The following is a 27,853-nucleotide window of genomic DNA, read 5'->3' on the forward strand; positions in this document are numbered from 1 at the left end:
TCCCGTGAGTTTGGCTAATAAGAGGCAATAACAGGATGTCAGAGACTGGGGAGAGAGAAGCTGGGGTATTTAATCTCTGTTCCCTCTGCAACATTGGTTCTACTTCTCTGTCAGCAACTTTATTCCTCCAAAACTATAACTCCTCCTGGCAGCCCTACCTCCAAAGTTCCAGCTGGAATTCCACTGGCTCCAGAAATTCAGTTGTCTTCCCATTCCTTCAGCCCTAAAGATGAGAATGTCTTCTGGCTCTTAGGAATCCGTGGTGTGTTATATTGACTGAAGAAAAATGCACAACCTACAAGCTGCAAGTTAAATTTTATTTGGAAGTCTTATTGAGGACTATACCCAGGAGACAGCCTCTCAGATAGCTCTGAAGAAATTGTTCTGAAGAGGTAAGGGAGGAGCCAGGATATATATGAGTTTTTTGCTGTTAAAAAAAAATGTAGTCAAACATCAGAAGATTACTGCTAATCACAAAAAACAGACATCTCAACTTAATGATTTTAGCGCTTTTCTATGTTTTTGAAGTTGCAAGAATCTGGGTTCATTGAACTTGTTCCTTGATATATGCATTTTAACTATCCAAGGCACAGAATGTTTCCTGTTTTTCTCCAACTTGAATTCCCCTTAGGGTGCACAGTTGGGTAGCTGCAGTGGCTAATAGCTTGATGCTTATAGAACTGGTACAGTCCTTGTCCACAGTCACCATCCTTTGGACTTCCTTAACACCATCTCTGAAAATATTTCTTCACTAAGGCCTCCTCCTTGAAACCAGTTTCCTACTCAACCCCAAATGATCTGCTCCCCCATTCCTCCCTCTCCCCACCATCCTTTCTAGGGTGATAGCTCCACCTATCCTCTTGACCCTCCCTTCCCTGGATCTCCATTTCTCCCATTCTGTTCTACTCTAAAGCCCTCACCTTTACTCTAAACATGCCCATAACTCTTCTATCACCTGTTCTATACTCCCTGCTGTATTTCCAACCATTGCCCTATATCTTCCCTTTTGTTGCACTTAGTCTTCTGAAAAGTACAATTTTTTTTCATACATTTCATCATCTCCCATTCGGTTGGCACCATCCTGTGACCTAAGTGGCAGTCCCTCCATTTTCCTGCTAAGGTGTTGTGATGGGTAATCACCGCCTCCATAGGTGATTCTCAGCAGGTCTTTACTTGAGCTCTCTGAGGCTGTGGTCATAAACATGGGTTTGGAGTCAGACAGAATGGCCAGTTCCTAACCCTATGTGGCGTGGGCACATCTCATAACCCCTCTGATCCTCTGTTTCTTTCTGTGCAGAATGGGATGTAAACTCTATGTCAAGGTCACGGGATTGAAGGAGATGACAGGTGTGCATCACTTGGCACATGGGGATGCTCAAAGCAGTTATGACTGCCACTGCTGCTCTTATTAACCATCACTGATTTTCTCTTGAAAACAACATTTGTGCCCCACAAATGCATATGTTGAAACCTGACCTCCAGTGTGATGGTATATGGAGGTTGGGGTTTGGGAGGTGAGTAGGTCATGAGGATGGAGCCCTTATGAGTGGGATTAGTGTTTTTATAAAAGACACCTCAGAGAACTCCTTTGCCCCTTCCACCATGTGAGGACTCAGGGTGGCACTCTATGAGTCAGGAAGTGGGTCCTCACCAGACACAAATCTGCTGGAGATTCGATCAGCTTCCAGAACTGTGAGAAATAAATGTTTATTATTAAAGCTGCCCAGTCTATGGTATTTTGTTATAGAAATCCCAACTAAGACACATGGCATCCATCAAATTAGGTTTCCATACGTATCCTCTAACTCCTGATCATTTTTTCTCAGCTCCCATGCGGGAAGTCTGGCATTTCCTTGGGAATCCCTCCTTTTTGTTCTTCCTGCCTAAGTTTGCACCAGTCTCCGGAGACTCAACATTACCTGCACGCCTATGACTTTTAAGTTTCAACCTCCAGCCCTGACTGCTCCTCAGCTCTGGACAGCTCTCCATGGAAGCGCCACTACTCACATGCATTCAGAACAGAGCCCTTACCTTTTCCTCAGCCACCTGTGCTCTTTATCTTAATGGATGGGACTCAGGCTCACCATCCAAGTCAGAATTATAGCCTTTGCTCTGCATTCCTCTCCAGGGGAGATGGAGCGGCCCCTGATCAGACTCCTCCACAGCCGGCTCCTGCCCGGCTGCCAGGCTGTGGTGAGCAGGTAGTTTCCACTGCCCACTCCTTCAGGGGCTCAGTTGTAGAAGCTGCTTGGCTGGAGGCCATTACTCCTGGGGCAGTTGAGGGAGTGAGGAGTGAGGGAGCGAGGGGGGCCCTGCAGACCCTAGGGGGACCCTCAGTTGGGGGGCCACCAGGCTGGGGCATATGTGGCTTCACAAAGCCCCACTTCTCCCCCTGCCCAATCCTGCAGCTTCCTCCTGCCTTCCGTGGAGGTTGGTACCTAACGCATCTTGCACCCCCCCAAACTCCATCTCAACTTTGCCTCCAGACAAGCCAACCTGCCCCACTTTCCCTCACCCATCCTTGTCATCCAGGTTGTTTTACTGTCTCCTTTCCAGATCACTGTTCTGACCTTCCTTTAAGACCCCATCTGTGAACAACTCCCCAGAGCCACCCTGCATCACTGTCAAGGTGTCCACATAAAATGCAAACCTGACTGTGTCACCCCTCTCAAGCCACTGCAGGTCTGCTTGAGCGTCTTGAGGAAGTTACCGGATATTCCTAGACCCTCCAGCTCCGGCCTTCTTAGTGGCCTGGCTTCCCAACACTCCGCATCAGCCCAACCAATCTACACAGGATTCTGGAAATCCTGAGCCCGCTCAAGCCTTGAGCTGTTCCCCACACAGCATCTCCTCCCAAAGTACCTTTTCCCCTCAGCCTACCTGGAAGATCCCAGCAGTCCCTCAAAACTCTGCTTGGGGGTCATCTCCCCACTGAAGTCACCCCTGACATCCTTAGGCCAAGCTCAGCATGGTCCCCTCTGGATAGTTTTTGTATCTCACACATATTAAAACATTTACATAGCATACTGCATTATAATATTAATTTTCAATTTTCTGCCTCTCTTGCTAGAAAGAAACCTTCTATGGGGCAAAGCCACACTCCCCACGGCCCAGCTTATGGCCCGTCCTCAGGAATACCTGTTTGGACAGTCTCTAGAAGCAGGAGAAGGCAAGGAGAAGGATTCTTCTCCAGAAACTCCAAAAGGCATGAGCCCTGCCCACATCTTGACTTTATCCCCATGTAAGCCATTTTGGACTTCTGACCTACAGCACCAGGAGATAACAAATTTGTGCTGTTTTAAACCACTGATTTTGTGGTTATGGCAGCAATAGAAAATCAATACGCTTTTTAATGAATAGATTTAAAAAGAAAAACTGAAATATTCTGGAAAGGCTGCCTGGCTTTCTTGAGGCTGACTTAATAATGGTTTCCTTTTTTTCTGTTTTTGTCTGTGTCACCAGACTATGAAAATTTCATCCATCATCCATCTTTATGTAGTCACAGGCTGGTAAACTCAATACTCGGGCTTTTGGGATAATGTCTAAAATAACCAGTAACAGCCGCCAGTGAGGGCCCACAAGGCTGTCCAGGGAAGCGGGGCGGGGGTGGGGGGTGCTTCTTGGCTGGGCTTGCAGCTTCTATTTTGGTGCTAAGAAGCCTTTGGGATTGATTGTCTTTCTGTTTTTCTCCTACGTTCCAAAATGCTGATACCATCTTCCTGATAAGTGAGGTTTTACTGTACTATTGTATTCTTAAAATACTAATCACACTCTTAGATTATGTATCTTCTTACATGTGGTAAATTTATATTGCTATTTACATTTTAAAATGGTCAATTTCCCTTTACTTGCTTCATCATAACAAAAGAAATAAAAGTCTCCTGTTGGCTAAAGGGTTAACCGTGTAGCTTTTTTTTTTTTTTTTTCCTCCTTGGAGACTCAGAACGTGCATGCCTGTTTTATACTCCTTTCACAAAAAGAATCAAGGGCGAGGAGCCTAGGCTTGAATGTGCATTCACTGTACATTCATAATAAATGCTGAACAGAATGGCACATTCATGGTTGCTCCTTGATGTAAATGAATGGCTGAATGAAAGTTTTAGGGCACAGCTCACTTCCAAGAGGGCAATCCTGTTCACACTCATACCTATCCAATGGTTCTTGAATTTCCTTGGAAAAACTAGTTTTTCTTCTCTTCGTAACAGCGGTCTCCTTCCTCCCTGCATCTTTGTAATCAGGCTGGCTGTTTTTTTTTTTTTTTTTTTTTTTCCCACACTGCCGTTGGATGAAAGATCCCGCCTTTGATTGAAATGGAATCTTCCACTATTGAGCAAGCTTTTGTTGAATGAGTCATCAGGGCGGATGCTCATTGGCTGAGGCCGCTGGAACCAGGGGATTGCCTGGCACCGGCTGCAAGGCCCTGCTTCATTCACAGAAACGCTGGCTCGCTCGCTAGCCCTTTCATTCACACAAACAGCATTTCATTCACATTTTGCTGTTTTTGTCTGCTTCTAATGAAGATCACGGTTTGGGAATGATAGGGCAGTTTTGCTTTAGATTTGGGGGGACTTGGATAACCATCACCATCATCTCTGGGGTGTGCATTTGCTGTTGCTATGCCAGCAAGGGGAAGGAAAAAAATGAGTGCCATGCGGCTGCTCGGCTAGGCCTGCAGCCCTGGGAGGGGGGCCGCCGCTCCTCTGCGCTCCTGCTTCCCCGCAGCGGGCCTCACCTGGCCCGCCATCAGGGGCCCTCCTTACACCTTGTTCCATAAAGCTCTTCAAGGCTCGGTGCCTCAAGTGTCACATGTCTAGTCGTGGGTGTGAGAAGACTCAGGGTGACCTGATAACATGCTAGAGGTAAATTCATTTTAGGCACAGAAGTAGCCGGGAAACTTGGACAGGGAGCGTTTCACTGTGTCGGCAGCTTCTCTCAATAGACAATGAAGACCGGCAGAGCCCATGGTGACAGGGGTCAGTGGGTTTGCGCCTCTGCAGACCTGGGTGTGTGTGGGGGGGGCAATGCTCTGTTCTGCCTGACAGGAAGGAGGCCTGTGTTTTTCACTTGCAGCCCGTGTCTGACTCCTGAAGATAAGGCGTTTTTCTGCGGATTTGATGTGTAATGAGAGCAGCTGCATTTTTTTTTTTCTTCCTTACTGCAGGGTTGCAAGCAGCAACTAAAGGGATATTGAAATGTATTTGTAGCGTTTCTTAGGCATTTTTCCAGAGCTTGAGCACATTCAGTTGGAATAAAGCTTCAAGCACAGCCCCCTTTTTGGAATGGATTTCTGGAGCTTGTTGCCATTCATCAAAGAAGCACACTTCTTTTTCGGAAGTGGGTTTTCAACTTAACCCTGGCTGAGAAAGACTGCTGTAAATTAGCAGGGAAGAGACCCTCACTGGCTCTGGGCAGAAGTTCCTATGCAGATTTTTTGTTGTTGTTGTTTTTTTAGGAACTGCATTGCCACAAGGGCACTTGTCATGGCTGCTCTGTTGATTTGAAAAGAAAAAATACCCTGGAAATTGATATTTTATGTTCACCTGGGAGTGAATCTTTCCCCTTCTTCTTCTTCTTCTTCTTTTTTTTTTTTTTTTTTTTTTTTTTGGCTATTTAACAATTCCTGCTGCTTTCCAAATCAGAATTCATGAGGATCCGCTGAAGATCTTATTCTTAAAAATCCTTCGTCACATTTTAACGCTGCGCCGTCAGACACTTTTCCAGGCTCACACAGATGGGCTGAACAGGGAAGAAAAAAAAGCCCTAGCATAGAATAATGGGTTTCAGAAAGTTCATCTGATCATCTGAAGGAACTGGATTTACCTCTGGCACAAATGCTGAGGGGGGGTCGGGGGATGGGGAGGTGAAAAACCAAAGGTTGGAAGGAAATATCTGGGAAGGTAGAGAAAGGAAATTTGAGAATTGATTGGCTCTAGCGTGCTGTCAGTGGGTGTATGTGGTTTTTTCTTCTTTTTTTCTTTCTTTTTTTTTTTTTTTTTTTTTTTTTGCTACAGGAAGTGATTTGCAGTGCTCACCGAGCCTTTGTTGAGAAGGGTCTCCTCTCAGAGTGAGTCATGCTTTTGCTGTGAGCAGCCCCAAGCAGCTGGGCGCTCATCAGAGGAAACTATGACTTTTGCAAAGCAAACGTGCCGCCCTCAGCAGCCGAGTCCGGGGCCGGGGCTGCGCGGCCGTGGCCGTGCGGGGTGTTAGCGGTGGTAGACCGGCGCCGCTGCTCGCGCCCCCCCGCCGGCTGTCCCGGCCGCTCCGTCCCGCCCCGGGGACCGCGGCTCGCCTGCTATGCGCGGCAGCCCGCGCCGGGGCCGGCACCTGCAGCGCCCGGGCGGATGCGGCGAGCCCACGGAGGGGCATGCTTCCACGCACCAAGTACAATCGCTTCAGGAATGACTCGGTGACATCGGTCGATGACCTTCTGCACAACCTGTCGGTGAGCGGCGGTGGCAAGGTCTCGGCGGCGCGCGCGGCCCCGGCGGCGGCTCCCTACCTGGTGTCCGGAGACGCGCTGCGCAGGGCGCCCGACGATGGGCCGGGCAGCCTGGGACACCTGCTCCACAAGGTGTCCCACCTGAAACTCTCCAGCTCGGGCCTCCGCGGCCTGTCGGCGGCCAGGGAGCGGGCGGGCGCGCGGCTCTCGGGCAGCTGCAGCGCGCCCAGCCTGGCCGCCCCGGACGGCAGCGCTCCCCCCGGCCCCCGCGCCCCGGCCATGCGCGCCGTCAGGAAGGGCCGACCCGGCGACGAGCCGACGCCCCGCGCCCCGCATGCTAGCGACCAGGTGCAGGGGGCCGGAGTCACCTACGTCGTCAAGGTGGGTGCGGGCGCGGGCTGCCGGGTGGGAAAGCCCGGGCGCAGGGGCGTCCGGCACAGTGGGTCGCCTTGGAGGCCGGGAGGTGCGCACTCCTTCGCAGTCAGCTCGCCTGGCTGCGGGGACCCGGCACAGCAAAAGCGCCCGTTGCGCATCCATTGGGAGATGGTTTGAAATCGGTGACCTCACTCTGTCCTGGTTTCCCTTGGCTCCGCTCCTTTGGCATGCCTTTGCCACCTCGCTTTGCCATGTGTCCGGCCAGTACCCCTCTCGGCATGGACCACTATCCTTGGAAACTGTGCATCAGGCCTACCTAGGGTACAGTGAACATACTTGGAGGAACTGGGCAGCCCCTGCGATGAGAAAGACAGGTGGTGTCACTACTTCTGCTGTGTCTGCCCCAGGCGGCAGGGTAGGTGGTTTCATTTCTGCCACAGCAAGAATTTCCAGCTCCTTGCAGTGCAGGCCAAGTGCTGGCCTTGCTTTGTACCAGATGGGTTGTACTTTCTTATCCAGCAAGGTTTTCTTTAGTGTCTGCCTTTCATTCCATACCTAACTGTTTCGGTTAACAGCAGCAGAAGGAGAATTTGGGACTGTTTTTCCTTGGGGACTGTAGTCTTCCATTTAAATAGGCTAAAGAGAGCTGAGCCTCAGGCTGGAAAGGAGATTTTTTTCCTCCAACACAAGGAATTATACAATCACGCCGGATGTAGTCCACAAAATTCTTCCCTTATGCAAGTATTCTATGATATTTAAAGAACAAATACTCAGCCGCATTCAACTGGCCTGCCACATGCTTATCATGTCCTCCTGGCAATAGAGAACCACCACAGCGCTCTCCAGCTGGGCAGATAGCCTACAGACAGGGGGAAGGGGTCAAAACTACATTATTTCAGACTGGTCACTCCAAGGCATGGCTTTTTGTTTAAAAAGAAATGAGACTCAAACTCTGTCTCCACAGTGTTGTCATTGAGAAACCTGCAAGCCATCTAGTCAATACATACTGGCTACAGATCCAGTTTAAAAATTCTACAGATCACATCTCCAGGCAAAATGTATCTTGGTAATTTTGAACCAAATATTAAAGGAAACAGTTAACTTTGTGGATTATCTTTAACTATCTAAAAAGTACCGACAAAGGAATGTGATCATTAGTATTAAACATGAGCCTTTTCTCCTTTTGAAGCTGCTTTTTAATTTCATCTTCATTCTTAACTTCTGAAAATGGATTAATAATATATTTTACAAAAGGGATGAAGATCAGCATAAAGTATGCACAGCAGGTTGAGTTTATTATAAAAGAAAAAGAATATTCTTCTTGTATTTCTTCTTTAAATTATATAACCAGGAGCCAAAAACAAAAAGAAAAAAAGAAAAAACAAAACCAAACAAAAATCCCTGACAACTCTCAGGTGAAGAGGTGATGCCAGAGTATATTACGTGGCATATTAGTATAATTGCTATCTAAAGAAAAAAACAGCCTACGTTTGAAATAGACGGATGTTGGCAAAGCTTTTTATACCTGTCATGTTGAACATAGAGGGTAGTTTCCAAATGGAGGGAGAATTTTCAAACTTATGCCTTTAAAGTTTTCCTTAAAAAAAAAGAAATCATTCACTTTGCTTAGGGCTTTACTCTTGCTTTTTGAAGGATGAAGGCAGACATCCAGTTCTAAATGTCAGTTGTGGCTGAAGAATGATGAGCAACTAAAACTAGTCTGCTCTGCTGGACCATTAGGTTGTGACACACCCCGCAGCAGTAGCAGCAACACTCAAATAGACAGAAGGCTGGGTCTGCCCAGAACCTTCTGGATTTCAGGTCACATTGTTGTGCCATGAGATTGTAGTGACCTGGGGGCATATAGTACGGCCAGTCAGTGCCCCTTGCTGTGGTCTGGTCCATCTTCAGTGGTGAATGGCGGCAACATAGGAAGCTCAGTCTTCCCTGGAGAAGTTTGAAATCACACAGCAAAGGAGACCAGACACTAAAGGACAATTTCTTCTGTGCACGTTTGAGTCACAATATCACGTGGCCCTCTGTTGGTGCACATTTCTGAATTGCCCATGTTGAAAAATTCTCTTGAAAAATCACAAAACTGAAAAAAACTCTTGAAAAATCACAAAACTGAAAAAAACTTGAAAAATCACAAAACTGAAAAAAACTTAATTTGGTATTATTTGCTGATTTGTAAATAGTTTTATTGGTATCCTTACTTTAAAAGATCTCTGGTAGATAGAAAGGGGCAATCTTTATAACATGCCTGTAAGTCAGCTGCAAAATCTAAAGGCTTAGGGTTTGGGAAAGAACTTCTTATTCTCTTTGATTTAAATGTATTTCTAAATTAAGGAAAACCCCCAAATGTTTTCCAGTTTCCTGGAAGATTCTTCTGCTGTATAATTATAGATTTCCTGCCTCATAGAAATACCTACCTACAGACAATATTAAGATATTGCACACAGATTTATTCTTCAAAAATATTTTAACGTAATCTACTTACGTGAAAGTGGAAATTGTAAAATCCCGAAGTCTGGCTGGGTTTGATCAATTAGGAAACATCAAACTATTTGAACAGCAGGTTGTAATATTAATTAATGAAGGATTTAAAATTTAAAAATAGAAGTACCTGAGCAGCAGTAGAATTCCAAGCTCAGAGCGTATTTAATTTGTCCTTCATGCCTTCACTTGAGTCTGCTTTTAATAGCAGCATGAGGTTATGCAGATGAGGAAGAGTCCAGGCAGCCTCCAGGTTTGTATTTATTTACATGAGGAGACCCCACTGGCAGCACCTTTGTACCTGCCTAAGTATGCCTGACTCTGGGTTTTTTCTTTTGGTGACAAAAGGGAAAGAACAAGAAAATATGCCCTTTATAGACAGAAAAGGAAAATCATAACAGCAAAGAGCAATGAATATTTTCATTACAATTCTATTTTAAAACTATTTTAAATTTGAACTTGAAAGGCCTAGAGAAACACAGACAAGTGTTGATTACGCTGCTGCCCACTTTCAAATTCTATTGCCTAAAAGTCCAAGCTGGCGAGGAGCCTGAGTGCCCAAGGGGGCTGATAGGAGTCTTTAGCAGGTCCCAAAGGCACTATTTGGGTGTTCCACCTGCAGATCCACAGAGAGAACAGTTTAGGAAGGGAAGATAGACATGAACAGTTGGGAGTCAGTTCTTAAAAATAGGCACTGGCTGAGCTGGAGGAGCCATTTGAAGACAAGCGTGGTCTTGAGGTTCAGCCTTGACACCGCCCGCCCCCCAGCAGCGGAAGGCAATACTGTGTGGGAGGTACCTGGGTTAGCTGGCAGCCCTGGGGGTGTTCCCCGAAAGAAGGGCTCTCTTTACAGCACATCACGCCACAGACTCCAAACAGGATAAAAGTGACCACATTTAGGACTGACCTGAGGGCCCATGGCAAGAATCAAGAGGCCCAAGTGTTCGCTGATCACCAGCAACACGGTGAGAAAGTAGGTTATGTGTCCATAAATCCCATGATGCCTCCCTCAAACAGCTGAGGTTTTGGTCTGCAAAGAGTGTTATATCTTTACTGACAATAGCTCTATGATACGAGCTGTTTACAGGAGATTTTAACAGAGAACTACTGAATTATTTCCTGGTATGCTGGATTGTTTTTCTTTTGGAATGAAGCCTTGTTTTTACAAGAGCTCTTTAAAAAATATTTTGTTTCTCCCATTTGAGAATCTGATGATATTTAGGGTGGTATAAATTATTCATTTTATTTATAAATGTTCTGTTGCTTTTTATAGATGGTCTTTATTAACTGTACTCTAAAATTTATTCTCAGTTGGTATTTTTTTCACTGTCTTTAAAAATATTTTAAATCTTTTTCTTAGCAAAAATATCTAAACTTTTTTCTTAACACTGTGTTCTTTTGATAACTGTGAGCTAAGGTCATATTAAACTGTCATCAACAAAGCTATTTCAAGTATAGCCATGATATATCATTATGGTGAGATTGATTGAATTTTGTTTTAATTCTAGATTAAAAAATTGTTCCTTGATGTAGAATGCAACTTTAAAAGTTGATTTTTTTCTTAAAATTGTTGAAAAATCTCATAAATGGGTGGCTTACATGTAAATTGTCTAAATCATTTGAAAAACAGTTTAAGAAACTCTTTTGAGATTAATAGACAAAATTGCCAATTTGATCTGGACATCTCTTTTTTTATGCGACACAAGTATAACAGATGCATTAAATGTGTGTGTGCACATATACACTACATCACACATACACCACACACACCACACATACACACATACATAGCCCACCTCCACACACACACACACACACACATACATACATACCCCGTCCCCCCACATATACACACACACACACCACATCACACATACACCACACACACACACACACACACACACACACACACACACACAGTAGACAACTTGTAATGACTTTGGACAGGGTCGTTAGAAAATAGTAAATGTTTTATTTCCAGAAATACCTGATTATGTCATTCATCACTTTTATATTCATGTTTAAGAGAAAATAATTCCAAAAGATAAGCGTTTGATGAAACTTTAACCTCACAAAGAGTAGACTTCTTGCTCTTCTACGCTACCACTCTGTTCTATCTTTGAATATATGTCATGTTTTTGGGGAATACATGATAAATATCACTGAAGCAAAATAGTGGTAATGGGACGCTTGGGCAGCAAACATGTAAAACATGTAAGAGGCTGGCTTTCCAGCCAACAGTCTCATCCTGAAGGCTGTGTGAAGCCTGCAGCCCCTTGCTTGGTGTCGTGTCTCCCAGCAGGGACGTGGCCTGGACATGGAGGGTCTGGGGGGCGCCTGGACACTGGGACCCCAGATCCACTTGGCCACCTCGGAGTGTGGAGCTCAAGAGGTCAGCCCGCCTCTCTGGACCTTTACATGGGGCCGCAGGAAGTAGAGGGCAGGTTGTGTTCAGCCAGGCCCCTGTGGCATGGGGGAGGAGGCGAGTGTCATGGCTGGGGCAGTCCCTTGCTCCTGCACCTCATGCATCTGGAAGAACGGGGCTTCTGGGCTGCACCGCGGTATCAGGGTGTGCTTCTCCGGGCCAGGGCCAGACCCCATGGTGCTGCTGCCCAGAAAGTTTTGTGGGGTTCAGAGAGAAGCACAATGAGGATTCAGCATTTTAAATGAAAATACCCAAGGGCAAATGAAGCTAAATGGAATTACTTAATTTAGAAATAAGACGGTTTCACGAAATTGAGTTATTTGTAGTGAGGTGGATGGACCTAGGGTCTGTCATACAGAGTGAAGTAAGTCAGAAACAGAAAAACAAATACCATATGCTAACACACATATATGGAATCTAAAGAAAAAAATGGTTCTGAAGAACCTAGGGGCAGGACAGGAATAAAGACACAGACGTAGAGAATGGACTTGAGGACACAGGGAGGGGGTAGGGTAAGCTGGGAGGAAGTGAGAGAGTGGCATGGACATATATACACTACCAAACGTAAAATAGATAGCTAGTGGGAAGCAGCCGCATAGCACAGGGAGGTCAGCTCGGTGCTTGGTGACCACCTAGCGGGGTGGGATAGGGAGGGTGGGAGGGAGACGCAAGAGGGAGGGGATATGGGGATTATATGTATACGTAGAGCTGATTCACTTTGTTATACAGCAGAAACTAACACACCGTTGTAAAGCAATTATACTCCAATGAAGATGTTATAAATAAAAAAAAGAAATAAGGTAGTTTCAGATGAAATGGAAAGAAATGATCAGTTGTGCATATTTCCTGGGTAAAGGCCAAGAAAAAAACTAGAATTTTAGCGTAAAAAATCTACAATATGCAGTGGATAAAGAATGTCTTTATGGTGGGAGGCAGTAAATGTAAGAATGCCCTACTGGGTAGGTGAATGTTAACTCTGTGTGTGTGTGTGTGTGTGTGTGTGTGTGTAAGTGCACAACAGGATGGATGCTGACCATGGGGTGTGTGTGTGTGTGGGTGTGTAATCATACAATAATCTTACAAGTTGCTTTTGGTCCTGCAAATTCGTAAGTATTGATTTTCAGTTGAGGTAAAGGAACAACAAATCATTCTGTCCCCATGTGGTTTCGCCTCTTCCCTTCCCCCTACCAGGGTGGCATGCTGCTGTGTGTCAGTCTGTGCCTCCCAGCACTAGGATTGGCGAGGTTTCCCTAAAACAAACAGAACGGCACTAGTTAAACTTGGAGGGTGGGGGGGCCAGGAATCTCCATGAGAACCACTGGATTCCAGCAAGATGCCAGGCCAAAGACTGAGTTTCCATGGTTCAGGCAATGCTGTGCTCTTCACCTTGGTGGACAGGTGCCGTGGGCACCCCTGATATGCCTGGGAGGAGGGGACCAGTTGCTGCTCTTCTTGGGGAGCTGGCATCCCCTTGCATCCTCTTGACTCTGTGCGGTGCCTCAGGCTCGGATCAGCCTCTGCTCTTGCTCTGGCAGATGATGGCAGCTCAGGGCATCCATGGTCTTTGGCCCTTGGATTCTGGGTTCAGACTTGCCTTGCCTCTTGACAAGAGAGGTCTAGCAAGTTCCACCACCTTCCAGCGGAGATCTGGGTTTCTAGCCATGATCTCATCTCCTGCGGGAGCTGTAGGGAAACCTAGATGCCGGAGGAGAAGCTGCAGAGAAGGAGAGCTGAGGGGCTGGAACCTCACCTTATCACTGGTGTTCCTGATGCCCAGCAGCATCAGAATATCTGAAACCCCTCAAAGCCAAGGCTTTCTGAGAAAGAATGTTCAAAGAGCTTGTTGTTATGATGCTGCTTACTTTATTTTTATTTATTTATTTATTTATTTATTTATTTATTTATTTATTTATTTATTTATTTATTGGCCACAGCAGGTGGGATCTTAATTCCCCCACCAGGGATCGAACCAGCGCCCCCTGCAGTGGAAACGTGGAATTTTAACCACTGGACCGCCAGGGAATTCCCAACGCTGGCTGCTTACTTTAGACTTGAAACCATCCTAGTGTGTCATTTGAAATGTGTAGTTTTCCTAAAGTGAACGCCCCTCAGAAGAGCATTTCCTCACTTCTGTCTATTGAATGGGCAGAAAAAGCAGCAAAGATTTCTTTCCAAATTTTAAGAATTTAAACTTGTACCAAACCTGCAAACTCAGCGGAACTTGACTTTCACCCAGCTTCACACCAGTAGTGCTCTCTGCTGGGATCCTTCTGACAAACTTTATTTTATCAAATTCCAGTAAATATAATTGTTTGGCATTCTAGAGGGACTGACAGACCAGGTTCAATCCTATTGCTTTTTGCTTTGCAAATATTCAGCATTTCTAATACCATTTGCCCATATAGAAACCTTCTGTTTAAAAACATCTTGAAAAACCACAAAACAGTTCTAGCTCTGTTAATGGAAAACTAGCCCTAGCCTGGTTTTCAGCAGAAACACTATAAAATCGGGGTCCTTTGTACTTTCCCCCAAAGAGGGAGTAACAACACTTTTATTTCTTGGGAGAAAACAATGAAAACATCACTGTTTTGAGTGTTCTTTGTGTGGAAGAGCCAGCCCCTTTCACGACACATCAGTCCTCCTGGAGGTGGACGCAGTGTATGCACGCAGCTCGGTCCTGCTGGGACCACTGGGCTGCACCATGTCGGATCCTGAAGAGCCCTTTACCTCCTGGGATTTGGCACGTCCATCTCACTTCCTTTCCCTCCAGACCTCAATTTGGACCCTCTGATCTTCCCGAGCAGAGGCCTGTTCAAGCAGAAGTCCCCACAGCCCGCTTCCCCCAACACTGAATTATTTCTAAAAGGCAGGAATGATGAGAGGGACAGGCAGAGAAAGGCAGCCTCCGGAGGCTGGGACCTGTCTTCAGATGGGCCCCAGGGCCCCCAGAGAAACACGGTCATGGACTCGAAAGGCAGACACTGAACGGCCACCTTCTCTTGCTGGCAGCAGAGATGTCACTCTTGTGATGTCACTCACCTGGTTCTTTTGTAAACCTTTCTTTATAAAATGTAGACGTTTGCTGTGGAAATTTTCAAACATACATACGACATACAAAACATATCAACATTAAAAAAAAGAGAAATGATCTAAGGTACCCGGCAGCCAGCTTCTACAGGTGTCAGCTCGCAGCCATCGGCACCCCTCCCCTGCTTCCTGAATCCTGCAGAGCTGGGCGGGCTCCCACATCAGCACTGACAGAACTCAAGGTTCTGATGAGTAAGTTGCAGGGTTAGGCTTAATAGCGGTTCCAAGTCTGGCAGAGCGCGGTCAGGGTCACAGGCACTGGAACATCCCTGCATTCGACTCTGTGGTCCCCGAGGCAGAGGAGGTGGGCCAGCCTCTGTGATTCCTCCTTCAGAGGTGATGATATTGGGATTCAGGAGACGCCTCTGATGGGCACCCCCAGGGGGTGGGGTAGGAGCTGTACCTCCACACCCACCCTGCTCAGGCTCCCCTGGACCACCCTACTTCCTGGCCCGGGGGGGTTCTCCTCTAGCAACCAGATGATCCTTTTAGGAACAGGTTTTCTCCCAAATTGCTTTTATAGTAGTGGATTAGTCCAGGGTCTCCAGAGAAAGAGGACCAATAGGATGTGCATATATATAGAAGGAGATTCGTGATGAGGCATTGGTGCCTGTGATTATGGAGGCTGAGAAGTCTGCAGGGTGAGTCAGCAGCCTTGAGACCCAGGAAGAGCCAGTGTTTCAGTTTGAGTCCAAAGGCAGGAAAAAGCCATTATCCCAGCTTGAAGGCCATCAGGTAGGAGGAATTCCCTCTTTTCCCAGGAGGGTCAGTCTTTTGTTCTATTCAGGCCTTCAGTTGATTCAGTGAGGCCCACCCACATTAGGAAGAGCAGTCTGCTTTACTCAGTCTATCCATCTGAATGCTAAAGTCATCCAAAAACACCCTCACGGAAACACCCAGAATCATCTTTGATCACGTATCTGGGCACCCAGTGGCCCAGCCAAGTTAACACGTGAAATTTACCATCACAGGCTGTACACAAACTTTTGGAGTCTCATCTAGAGTGGCCACTAGCTGACCCAAACACTTAAGGAGATTAATATTCTCTGGAAGAATGGAGATGAGGGTAAGAAATGACAAAATAACCCACCTGGAAGAGTCTCAGGTTTCTTTGCCATTTCTATGGGCACCAAATGGAGACACCTTTAAAAATTCCTCAAGCCTAACCCTCAAACTAAGGTCCTGGAATATGAGACAGATGAACTATGACCCCTGCTCACCAGAAGAGCTGTGAAATAGGTCTTTATAGGACCAGTGTAATAGTGTGTGTCTGTGGTTTGTATACTTGCCCAGAATGGAGGCTGGAATGGCCTCCTGCACCTGAGGAATGATGGTGTCACAGCTAACGTCATCACCAAAGGTCTTAACAAGTTCACTGGTCCCACTGGTCTCACTCCTTCAGGACCGCCCCCCTCCAGACTCTCCTCCTGGTCTCTGAGCTGGAGACACTGCTATTTTATGGATGGTTATTTGTGAGGCGGCGGTGGCTGCACGATCTAAAGGACTGAGCTGTGATTTTTTCGCTGGAAGTAGCAACTCCTTTAATAGATAATAACCTTGTTTGCAGAGTGACTTATTTACTTACATGGGAGAAGAAAATAAAAGTCATCAAATGATGGCCAGGAGGGGGAATTCTGATGTTCCAGTGTGGCCCACAAACTCCTGTCCTTTTATTGCAAATACCCCCCGCCTCCCCCTGCCCCAGCCCTCATTCCTGTGCTATCTGTTGGTTAAGGCTCCCAGGGCAGGGGTATGCTGGGAAACGTTAACACCTGGCTTTGCAGACAAAAACGTCATGATTTATAGGGTTCGCCAATTCTTGTGGTATAAATAGTTATACCCTGCTGCCACTGGGACGTGGGAAATGATGTGCAGTAACACAGCTTTGCAGAGTCTTAACTTCAAGGGTGTGGACGATAGTAACATGTCACACAATGATTAGCAAGTGATGAGTTTTGAGTATTACCTTTAAAAAAATATAACTTATTTTTGTGGACCTCGTCCTTAGGCTTCTTGTACCTAAAACAGCTTCCCCTCCAAGCATCCCTTCTTCCCTCTCCCACCCCCTCCTTCCTCATTTCACTTTCTCTCATCTAATTCACACCAACATGAGACAGTTGGCTTCTCCCGATCCGCGGACAGTGTCTGGAAAAGGTTCCTTGGGGACCCCCTAATTATAAAATCAAAAACTCCTTTTCACTTGGTGCTGTCACCTCACAACCTTTCTCCCAGACTTCCGGCATCTGCCGTGCAGTTTCCTCTTTATTTTTTCTTATTCCTGATTATTTGTGAACAGTCTTACCCTCTACTTATTAATTTATTCCTCCATCAATATACTAACCAATTATTTCATTCAGCTAGTGTTTATTGAATTGCCATTCTGGGGTAGCCCTGTGCTAGGAGTTGGGGATAAAGAGGTGATTAAATAAGCATGCTTCCTGCTCTTTCAGTGCCAGTAGTAGAGACAGATGAGAGAAAATACCAGGAGATCACATTGGTAGTGAGGATACAGAAATCAAGACTGGCTTCTCTGAGGAGGTGATACGGAAGTGGAGCCCTAGATACCCAGGAAAATTGATGGGATTGGTGTGCAGATGTTTTTGTGCATGAGTGTGTGTGTCCGTGCGTGTGTGTTGCATTCTAGGAGGAGGAGATAGAAACTGACAGTATCCAATGTAATTAGTGTATTGAGTCAGGGGGAGGGTACCCAGGAGGTGGCCAGCACCAGGCAAGTGCAGTGGGAAACCACTGGAGATTTTCTGAAAGATTATTCTATCTTCTGTGCGGAGAACAGATTGGAAAGGCAGAAATTAAAGTAGAGGCAGTTGGGAGACAATTAGGAGGGGTGACGGTGGCTTGGACCAGTGTCATGTGTCAAAGGGCAGTGGCATACATTAGGCCCAGGTCTGTATTGCTTACTGACCATGCAACGTGCCCATCCACTGTTTCATGGCCTCGTAAATGAAACAGGTCTCAAACTGAATTCATGACCTTTCCCACCTACATTCTGTTCCTCAGTTAATGGTGTCACTGCTCACCTGCTTCCCAAACTTGGGACCTCATCGCCATCCTTGAATACCTCCTTTTCCTAAACTCATTACATCTTTTCAGTCACTAAACTATCATTTCTGTTCAACAGGGTTTCAAATCTTCTTTTCCTTTCCTTTTGTCCTGATTCATACCTTCACCATTTCTTTCTGTGATTATTACAATAAACTAACTGGTCTTCAGATGATTGCTTTGGGAAAGACTCTTTTTAAATTGGCTAAAAAATATAATATAGTCTTACTTAGATGTTTCAAAGTTTCCCTTCAGCTGCTTTCCCTTCTAATTTTCTTCCTCTCAGAGGTAATCACCATCACCTGTTATTTATATTTCCAGACACACACATACACACTTTTTTTTCTTCCTTTCTTTTTCTTTTCTGTTTCACAAAGCAAAGTATTCTACATACATAGTTCTGTGACTTGCTCTTTTCATTTAATATGCTTTGGAAATCTTTCAATATTAGTACCCATAATTCTGCTTCATTTTTTTGGCATTTGCTTAATATTCATATACAAGGAGGTGCTAATACTTATTCAGTCAGTTCCCTATTGTTAGACATGTAGATAGTTTACAATTTATCACAGATTGTAAAATAATGAACATTCTTCTACATGAATCTTTCCATTTGGGCAAATATTTTTGCCTGTGTGTACAATAAGTTTTAGCTAATATTAACCTTTTCTTTTCTTATTACATTCATGGGACCTAGAGTACAGTAATCAATTCTATTGGTGAAGGTGACTTTTTTATTTTTTAAATTTTTTAAAAAATTTTAATTTTTTTTTAACATCTTTGTTGGAGTATAATTGCTTTACAATGGTGTTAGTTTCTGCTTTATAACAAAGTGAATCAGCTATACATATACATATATCCCCATATCTCTTCCCTCTTGCGTCTCCCTCCCACCCTCCCTATCCCACCCCTCTAGGTGGTCACAAAGCACTGAGCTGATCTCCCTGTGCTATGTGGCTGCTTCCCACTAGCTATCTATTTTATGTTTGGTAGTGTATATATGTCCATGCCACTCTCTCACTTTATCCCAGCTTGCGCTTCCCCCTCCCTGTGTCCTTAAGTCCGTTCTCTACGTCTGTGTCCTTAAGTCCGTTCTCTATGTTTGTGTCTTTACTCCTTTCCTGCCCCTAGGTTCTTCAGAGCCATTTTTTTTTTTTTAGATTCCATATATATGTGTTAGCATACAGTATTTGTTTTTCTCTTTCTGACTTACTTCACTCTCTGTATGACAGACTCTAAGTCCATCCACCTCACTACAAATAACTCAATTTCATTTCTTTTTATGGCTGAGTAATATTCCATTGTATATATGTGCCACATCTTCTTTATCCATTCATTGAAGGTGACTTTTTCACTTCTGGTTACAAAGTCAGTCTTCTGTACTTACTATAAAGGAGGACATTTACTATTATATACATTTTTACAAGTTAAGAAACACTTCCTATAACCCTAGTTTTCCAAATGAACTTCCAAATTAGTTTTCAGCACTTGAGATAAATATTTATTTTTCACCCTTTTTCTGTTAATGTGGTGAATCATTTATCTTTGTAAAATAAATATCTCTCATCTTTCTAAAAGCTCTCTGTTGCTTGCCTTTGCTTGTAGAAGTCAATGCAAATGCCTTATTATGACACACAAACTTTCATGGTTTGGCTTCAGTTTAGCTCTTGAGCTTCATCTTTTGCCCCTCAACCACCAATATTTCAGCCACATGAAACAGCTTGTTTTCTCCAAACCAGTTGCAACTCTGGCCTTAGCTCAAATTCTCCCACTCTGGGCCCTTTCTGTCCACTCCATCTTGGCCTGAAATAACTCTCTGTTAGCTTTCAAGACTCAGTAGCAGAGTTTATGAGGCAGAGTTAATGATCACTTCTTAGGATCTCCATAGCCCTGTGGGTTTGTCTTTGTGTTCATTGATTCAATCCATGCTAAGTGGGAACCTACCGGATGACTATTGCTGGGGCTCCTGAGAACCCAAGATGAATTAAATGGTCCCTACTGTCAAGGAAATCATTCTCCAGAGGGGGCTTTACAGGTGTGTGATAGAAGGCCATGAATTGTGGAAAAGGAGGTCAGCTGGCTCTTCCCAAAACTTCCCTGGGGAAAGAGCCTGTGATAAACACTTAATATGTGAAGATGGAGGAATCAAGGTGACAGTAGGACACTGGGGAATGTGACAGAACAAAAGAGACTGGTGAGGAGGGTAACCTGTGGGCCTATATATGGCTGGTGATTAAGAATGTAACTTCAGAGAGGCACATTTTGAACTCCATTCTGCTTAAAAATCCCTTGATGATTGTTCTTTCCATGAACGGGCATGTATGACACAGCCCACCCAAAGTCTTTACAGGCTGTTCCATAGATGAGAAGCCTTATTAGCAGACCCATGAATTCTGTTTTTATTGCTCTTTTTCTTTAACGCTAATTACAGAAGGGTTTCAGTAAGAGAATCAACTTTAATGAGAGCCATGAATAAGTATTATTAAGGTAAAATGTTGTATAGCCAAATGTCACCAGGACGTTTCCAAACAGAAAGCTAAACCCCTGAACGCTTCCACGTGCCCCCACCTTTAATTAAAGCACGTGGATTTATGAAAAAGAATGAGGGAAAATGAATGTATCAACAAGTATTTTTTGAGGGCTCAGTTACTCGCCTTGTCCTGTGGAAGGTATTGTAGATTGTGAAAGAGGTACAGGGTGATTTTCCGAAAGGAACTTGTGATCCAGTTGAGGAGGAAAAGCTGCTCCGTTTTAAAAAGAAAGAAAAAAATATCATGTTTAATAAGGTGCTAATGGCATGGTGAGAGATTGGTGGTGGCTGGAGTTATCAAGAAAGGCTTCTCAGAGGGTGTGGGATTTTTTTCTGGGTCCTGAAAGATTGTCCAGATCTGGGTAGGTGGAGGGATGGAGGATGTTCAAGCAGAAGAACCAGAGTGAGAGACACTTTGGAGGTGGGAGTGGGCACGGCATTTGACTAGCGGGGTGGGGGGAAAGACATTCCACTGCAGACTGGCCACAGTCAGAGGGACGCTGAGATGTTGGCTGCCATTTGTCGGTAACAGGGGCTGTAGCCTCTTGGAGTCAGGATGCTGCCTGTTCAATGGGGGAACCAGTCCATTGCTGGTCCTTGTTGGATTACACTAGACAACCTCCCTCCATGAGGCTGGGAGCTGTAGGTATATTTCCCTCGCTTTCTCCTCTCCAAGCTAAATATTTCTCACTCAGTCAACAGTCCTGATCTCACGATATCCTGGATTCTCTTATCTGTTTACGTCTTAGTTTGTAAATTACATTTAAGAGACTTTGCTCATGTAAAGAATTTGGTGGAATTGCTTGGGTTGGTGTAAATTCTATTTGTAGAGTTTTGTCCTGTCCTGAGAATAATTTGGACCTTAGTTCATATGCCTACACAACAGAGATAAATTCATCTTTGTCTAAGATACAACTGCTCCTTTTTCTAAGAAAGGATGATAGGGTTTTCTTTATGGCTTTTTTTTTTGTAATTTACAAGCAGATGATTTTCAGAGTCACACTTCCTTTTATCTAAAGGCTCAGTGTAAACTCACCTCTGCCCTCCCACCCTCCTACTATAGGCCACTCAACAATTGAGAACTTCCAGCCATCAACCTTTGTCATCAAAACTCAGAATTGTAATTAAGAAGGCCAGTGGAATCATCACTGGGAATAATGCCACCCATAGAACAAAGTGAATGTCCCACAATAGAGTGGTGCTATAAGTTCTGATGCATTCAAAACCATGCAGTAACATACAGACATTTAAAACAGAGAGTTAGAATTTTATTATGGTTTATTGGAAAAGAGGCATCGCTGGCTGAGAAGAGCATGGTGCAACAACGTGCGTGTAATATGAACTGACTCTTAGAGTAGAAACAAACAAGTACAGAAATGCTTGTATATATCCACAATTACAGATGGAGATTTCCACAGCCCACTCTGAGCAATGGATAGGCTACTGTGCTGAAAATCATCAAGGATATACAAAACTGAACAACATAATCAACCACAGAATCTAGTAGACATCCATAGAGTCCTCCATGAAACCACAGCAGAATAAACATTCTTACCAAGTGCCCATGGAGCATCTAGCAAGACAGACCATTCCTCAAGCCATAAAACAAGCAAATCTAACCAAGTTTAAAATAATTGGAATCATACAGAGTATGTTCTCTGACCACAATGGATTCAAATTAGAAAGCAATAAGGAAAGACAGCAGGAAAATATCCAAACACTTGGAAATTAAGCCACATGCCTACAAATAATCCATGGGACAAAGGACAAATTTCAAAGGAAATTTTAAAATACATAGAATTGAATGAAAATGAAACTACATCATATCAAAATATGTGGGACGCAGCTAGAATAGTGCCAAGAGGGAAATGTATAGCCACAAATGCTTACATTGGAAAAAAGTTTTCCAACCAATAATCCAAGTATCTAGCTCAAGACACTAAAAAAGAACAAAATAAAGCCAAAGCAAGCAGCCAGAAGAAAATAACAAAGATAAAAGCAAAATCAATGTAATGAAAAACAAAATCAATAGAAAAAAGTCAATGAAACAAAAATCTGATTCTTTGAAAAAAATCAATAAGATGAATAAACCCAGCAAGACTGACAAAGATCAAAAGAGAGAAGATACAAGTCACCAATCCTAGGAATGTAGAAGGGGTTATTTCAACAGATCCTGCAGCCCTGACAAGGCTTCCGAGACAGCTTGGCCGTGTTCTCAGTTGTTAGAGTGCAGACCCTGGGCTGGCGTTAGCTCCCTAAGAGCCAGGACAGTGAGGCGGGCTCCAGGCAAAGGGAGCGTGGCAAGGAGTGGAATGCGAAGCCAGGAATTCAGATACAGTCTGGTGCAATTAAACGGAGGCCCAGTGCTGAGAGTGGGGCTCAAGGCCCTGTGAGTGGGCCCACAGAAGAAGGCTGGCTGGGCTAAGAAGGTGGCTGTTGGCACTAGGCCTGCAAGAGGTTCAGCTACACAGAGAGAAGCTAAGCAGACCTCAGGGGCCATCTTGTCCAATAATCTTTTTATTTATTTTTTGAGATGGTGGGAGGTGAAGAAAACCAATGCTCAAGGTGAAAGAATGTATCTTCTGAGACCAAGCAGCTAGTTCAGTGTCAGAGTGAGGATGAGAGTGGTGAATGGAGACACGCTCCATAGGATAAAGAGGGCTGGTCAGCTTTGCCTCCTTTACACATGAACTAGAACAGGGCTTTAGCTGTAATACCAATATGTATTTTGGGAATATTTCTTCCATCTTTTCCTTTGACTTTGAATAGCAGATGTGGCCTGTTGCGTTGCTGTGATTTTCAGATGAAATGAAGCACAGTGATTTACTTTTAACCAAACCCCAGTCATACTTCCTCTCTCTGACTCAGCTTCCTCATCGTAAATGAGATGGATGACACACGCCACCAGCTAACATTTACAATGACATCCTGGCTCTTTTGACGAAAGCCTATATGGCATTTGTATTAATAATTTTCCCTGTGAGATGAAAGATTAAAAGAGAATTGTTGCACTAGCTAAGGAAGCGTAAGACATAGGGTTCCTATGGAACCAAATGGCTAATTTCTTCCCTATAAGGGAGCTGAAAAGAATCTGATAAAGGAAATAGGGAAACTGAAAGTGGGTTGTTACTTCTGTCAACATCCAACCCATTATTCCCACAAGACTGTCCTGCGGCATCTACCTCTTCACATCATTTGACATTTGTGCCACTGCACCGGAGACACATTTCTGGCTTTACTCTTAACAGCAGTTACCCTGGGTTCTCTGGACACATGACAACTCTACTTAACTCTTAATCTTCCCTTCCACAGGGTGATGCCCATCAGGAAGAGGTGCATCTGAGCCTCAAGTCCCTTGTCTGAAATGGGGGTGACTACAGCATCGTCTTATAGAGTAGTCAGGAGGAGTGCAGTGAATGAACATTAGTAGGGCAACTGGCACAGTGCCTGGCAGGTGACAGAGGCTTCCTGAAAGTTTGCTATTTGAGCCATCTGTGTCCCTATTATTGAATCCGGAGCTCACCTCTCCAAAGTTCCATGAGTCAGGGATGACCTCTGTCTTCAGTCAAAGAGATTGATTATTCATTTGCTTTAGTCAAGAAAGAGTACTGTCATATCACAAGATTGTAGCTTCAACTCTGTGTCAGCTCAGCCTCCTAACATGTGAATCCATTCCAGGAGATGGATGTGATGGTGCAGCACTGCTCTTGATGCCACTGAGGTGGACGTGAGGCTGAGACTCGATGGGATGAAAGCTGGGAAATGATTGCTTGCTCTACCTGGTGCCTATTTTGGGTTCTCAGCTTCACAGCTTCTGCAAATTTTCTTTGGGGCTGCAGTATGAACAGCATGGGTTTTGTCATGGAGGGTGAATAACAAGGTAATTGCCAGTAACTGGTTTTGAAAACCAACCAACTGGTTTTTGCTGCTGGAAAGAAGCAGCATGGATGCTGGAAACAGGTTGCATTGTGGGTGTGTGGTGTCTATGCGGCCATAGATTCCAATGTCAGTGTTGAAGTTGATAGGTTCTGGTAAAGAGCTTGACAGCTGCCTTATAAGCCAGGGAACAGAAACTGAGCTGTTATAGGGCTTCAAACAACATTTATTATAAAGCCAAGTTATTCTGGTGGGTTGATTAGAAATGATTTTCATCTTTTGATGCTTGTTTGTGTTTTCCAAATTTTTGTACAATGAACATACATGATTCATCAGAAAAAGTTGAGTATTAAAAATAAAATGACTTTGAGGGCTTTCTTTTTTTTTTAAGTTTTTTAAAAAATTAATTAATATATTTATTTTTGGCTGCGTTAGGTCTTTGTTGCTGTGTGCGGGCTTTCTCTAGTTGCGGCGAGCGGGGGCTACTCTTTGTTGTGGTGCGTGGGCTTCTCATTGTGGTGGCTTCTCTTTGTTGCAGAACACGGGCTCTAGGCACACGGGCTTCAGTAGTTGTGGCGTGTGGGCTCAGTAGTTGTGGCTTGAGGGCTCGAGAGCACAGGCTCAGTAGTTGTGGCACTCGGGCTTAGTTGCTCCGCGGCATGTGGGACCTTTCCAGACCAGGGCTCAAACCTGTGTCCCCTGCATTGGCAGGCGGATTCTTAACCACTGCGCCACCAGGGAAGCCCGAGGGTTTTCTTAAAAGCAATGATCTTTTATTCTTTTTGTTGACTACATAGTAGACCATGCAACCTTGAATGTTCAGCTCAAAGAGCACCATATATATACAAATACATCACACCCACACAAGTACCTGACAAAGACCAAAAGCATATTCCCACATCCTCCCAGGCTTCCTCGTGCCCCAGCCAGTCAGGACCCATCCAAGAGTACCCACTATTCTGACTTCTGCCACCACTGATTAGTTTATGTCCATGAACTTTTAAATGAAAAAAAAGCTATGATATTGGCAAGATTAGTGCTGTTAAGTATGGCCCATTCTTCTTGTGTGGACAGTAACATTTCAATAAACTCAAGGTTATTTTTAGAGGAAATCTTATAAATATATAACTTTTAGGATACAAAATCCCATATAAAGTAGATTAGGCAAATTAATTGATGAAATCTAGAGTTTTCCTTTTCTCAAATATGTACAGCCCGGTGTGGACCTCACGGTTCTGCTGAACAACATGCAAGCTGAGTACGAAGCCCTGGCCAAGCAGAACCGAAGGGACGCCGAGGCCTGGTTCAACGAAAAGAGTGCTCCGCTGCAACAGCAGATCTCTGAGGTTGTGGGAGCCACCACCTCAGCCCAAACACTGGAAATTGAACTTCAGTCTCTCCTAGCCATGAAACACTCCCTGGAGTGCTCCTTGACAGAGACCCAGGGCAACTACTGTGTGCAGCTGGCCCAGATCCAGGCTCAGATCGGGGCCCTGGAGGAACAGCTGCACCAGGTCAGGACGGAGACCGAGGGCCAGAAACTGGAGTATGAGCAGCTCCTGGACATCAAAGTCCACCTGGAAAAAGAAATCGAGACCTACTGTCTCCTCATCGGTGGAGATGATGGGGCTTGTGAGCCCAAAGGTTACAAGTCTAAAGATTATGTATCTGAAAATGTGGGAAACCAAATCAAAGATCCGGCCAAACCCACAGTGGTTAAGAAAGTCCTTGAGGAGGTAGACCAAAGCAGCAAAATACTTATCACCAGGCTCCACTCCCTGGAGGAGAAATCTCAAAGCAATTAATTTGATACACAAGAGAGAGCATATGCCAAATACTCTCTGAGAAGAGAAGGTGTTATATATCTGTCTGGAAAAATGAGCAAGCCTAAGAAAAAGGTCTGTCCTCTTGCCTTTCGGTTACTGAAATATAATCTCTCTCTGGGCAATCAATAGCATTATCAATAGCATCTTCCCATTCATTTGGAAGAACGTCATGTACAAATGTGATGACTCATTTGATTACCGTACAGAAAATGCTGTCAATTCTTTGTAGTCAGTAAACCTTCTTCCTTTAAAAAAAAAAGTATATAGGTACAAACACTCATAACAAATAATCTTAACTTTAGCATCACTATATCAAATCATTTTGGAACCTGAAATTATTTCATAGCAATACCAGACAGGATTACATGCCATGTTATATAAGTGGGAGAGTGGGCATGGTTGACTTGAAAATTGTGAGAAGGTGCTCTTTTTTTTAAAATTGAAATATAGCTGATTTAAATGTTGTGTTAGTTTCTGGTGTGCAGCAAAGTGATATATATATATATATATATATATATGCATATATATATATCATATATTATTTTCCATTATGGTTTATTATAGGGTATAGAATATAGTTCCTTGTGCTATCCAATGGGACTTTGTTGTTTATCTATTTTGTATATAATAGTCGGTATCTGCTAATCCCAAACTCCTAGTTTATCCCTCCACCACTCCCTTTCCCCTTTGATAACCATAAGTTTGTTTTCTATGTCTGTGAGTCTGTTTCTGTTTTATAAGTAAGTTCATTTGTGACATATTTTAGATTCCACATATAAATGATAACATACGGTATTTGTCCTTTTCGTTCCGATTTACTTCACTTAGTATGATAATCTCTAGGTCCATCCATGTTGCTGCAAATGGCATTGTTTCATTCTTCTTTATGGCTGAGTAATTTTCCATTATATCTATATATAGATATATATTTACCACCTCTTCTTTACCCATTCATCTGTCGACAGACATTTAGGTTACTTCCATGTCTTGGCTTATAAATAGTGCTGCTATGAACATTGGGGTGCATGTATCTTTTTGAATTAACGGTTTTCTCCATATATATGCCATGAGTGGGATTGCTGGATCATATGGCAACTCTATTTTTAGTTTTTAAAGGAACCTCCATACTGTTTTCTACAGTGGCTGCACCATATTACATTCCCATCAACAGTGTAGGAGGATCCCCTTTTCTCCACATTGTCTCCAACATTTGTTATTTGTAGAGAAGTTGCTCTTGAACACAAGAGTTTGTGATCGACTTGCTAAGGTAGTTGGGCCACAGCTAACTTCAGCAGTTCTAAAGGATTTTTCAAACCTAGAATTTCTGGAACAGAATTTTGCTTGAATTTAAAGTCCCCACACAGGGACTTCCCTGGTGCTCCAGTGGTTAAGAATCCGCCTTCCAATGCAGGGGATGCGAGTTCGATCCCTGGTCAGGGAACTAAGATCCCACATACCGTGGGGCAACTAAGCCCACGCACTGTAACTACTGAGCTCGACTCTCTAGAGCCCATGCGCCGCAACTAGAGAAGCCTGCACGCCACAACGAAAGATCCTGAATGCTGCAATGAAGATCCTAAGTGCCACAGCTAACACCCTACACAGCCAAATAATAAAATTTAAAAAACAAACAAACAAAAAAACAGTTGCCACACATTCTATAAGTTGATGACATTTGAACTCTATTTGATAGTGGGTGTAGTAGCCCTTACATGTGCTCACCACTGGGGTCACCCAAT

At 44.2% G+C, this 27,853-nt stretch overlaps 2 protein-coding genes across 2 annotated transcripts in view; both read left to right on the plus strand.

The window, feature by feature from the left end:
- The first annotated feature begins 6,364 nt into the window (after positions 1 to 6,364).
- SHC3 (SHC adaptor protein 3) overlaps positions 6,365 to 27,853 on the plus strand; it is a 142,027-nt gene continuing 120,538 nt past the window's right edge. The window contains exon 1 of the mRNA XM_068552745.1: positions 6,365 to 6,820. Coding sequence (XP_068408846.1) covers positions 6,365 to 6,820 — 456 coding nt within the window. The remainder of the gene's footprint in view (positions 6,821 to 27,853) is intronic.
- On the plus strand, positions 10,228 to 26,093 carry LOC137770453 (keratin, type I cytoskeletal 25-like). The gene is made up of 4 exons (XM_068553143.1): positions 10,228 to 10,275; positions 11,613 to 11,702; positions 22,664 to 22,801; positions 25,503 to 26,093. The coding sequence occupies exons 1-4, from the start codon at positions 10,228 to 10,230 to the stop codon at positions 26,091 to 26,093; spliced, it is 867 nt and encodes a 288-aa protein (XP_068409244.1).

This window comes from Eschrichtius robustus, chromosome 10, assembly GCF_028021215.1.
Source record: "Eschrichtius robustus isolate mEscRob2 chromosome 10, mEscRob2.pri, whole genome shotgun sequence".
Classification (NCBI taxonomy): domain Eukaryota; kingdom Metazoa; phylum Chordata; class Mammalia; order Artiodactyla; family Eschrichtiidae; genus Eschrichtius; species Eschrichtius robustus.

Coding starts and splice junctions, on each gene's coding strand:
- LOC137770453 (XM_068553143.1), top strand. CDS start 10,228: ATGGCAAGAATCAAGAGGCCCAAGTGTTCGCTGATCACCAGCAACACG. Junction 10,276..11,612: donor CGCTGATCACCAGCAACACG/GTGAGAAAGTAG, acceptor GTCTCCCAGCAG/GGACGTGGCCTGGACATGGA. Junction 22,802..25,502: donor AGAGTGGGGCTCAAGGCCCT/GTGAGTGGGCCC, acceptor AAATATGTACAG/CCCGGTGTGGACCTCACGGT.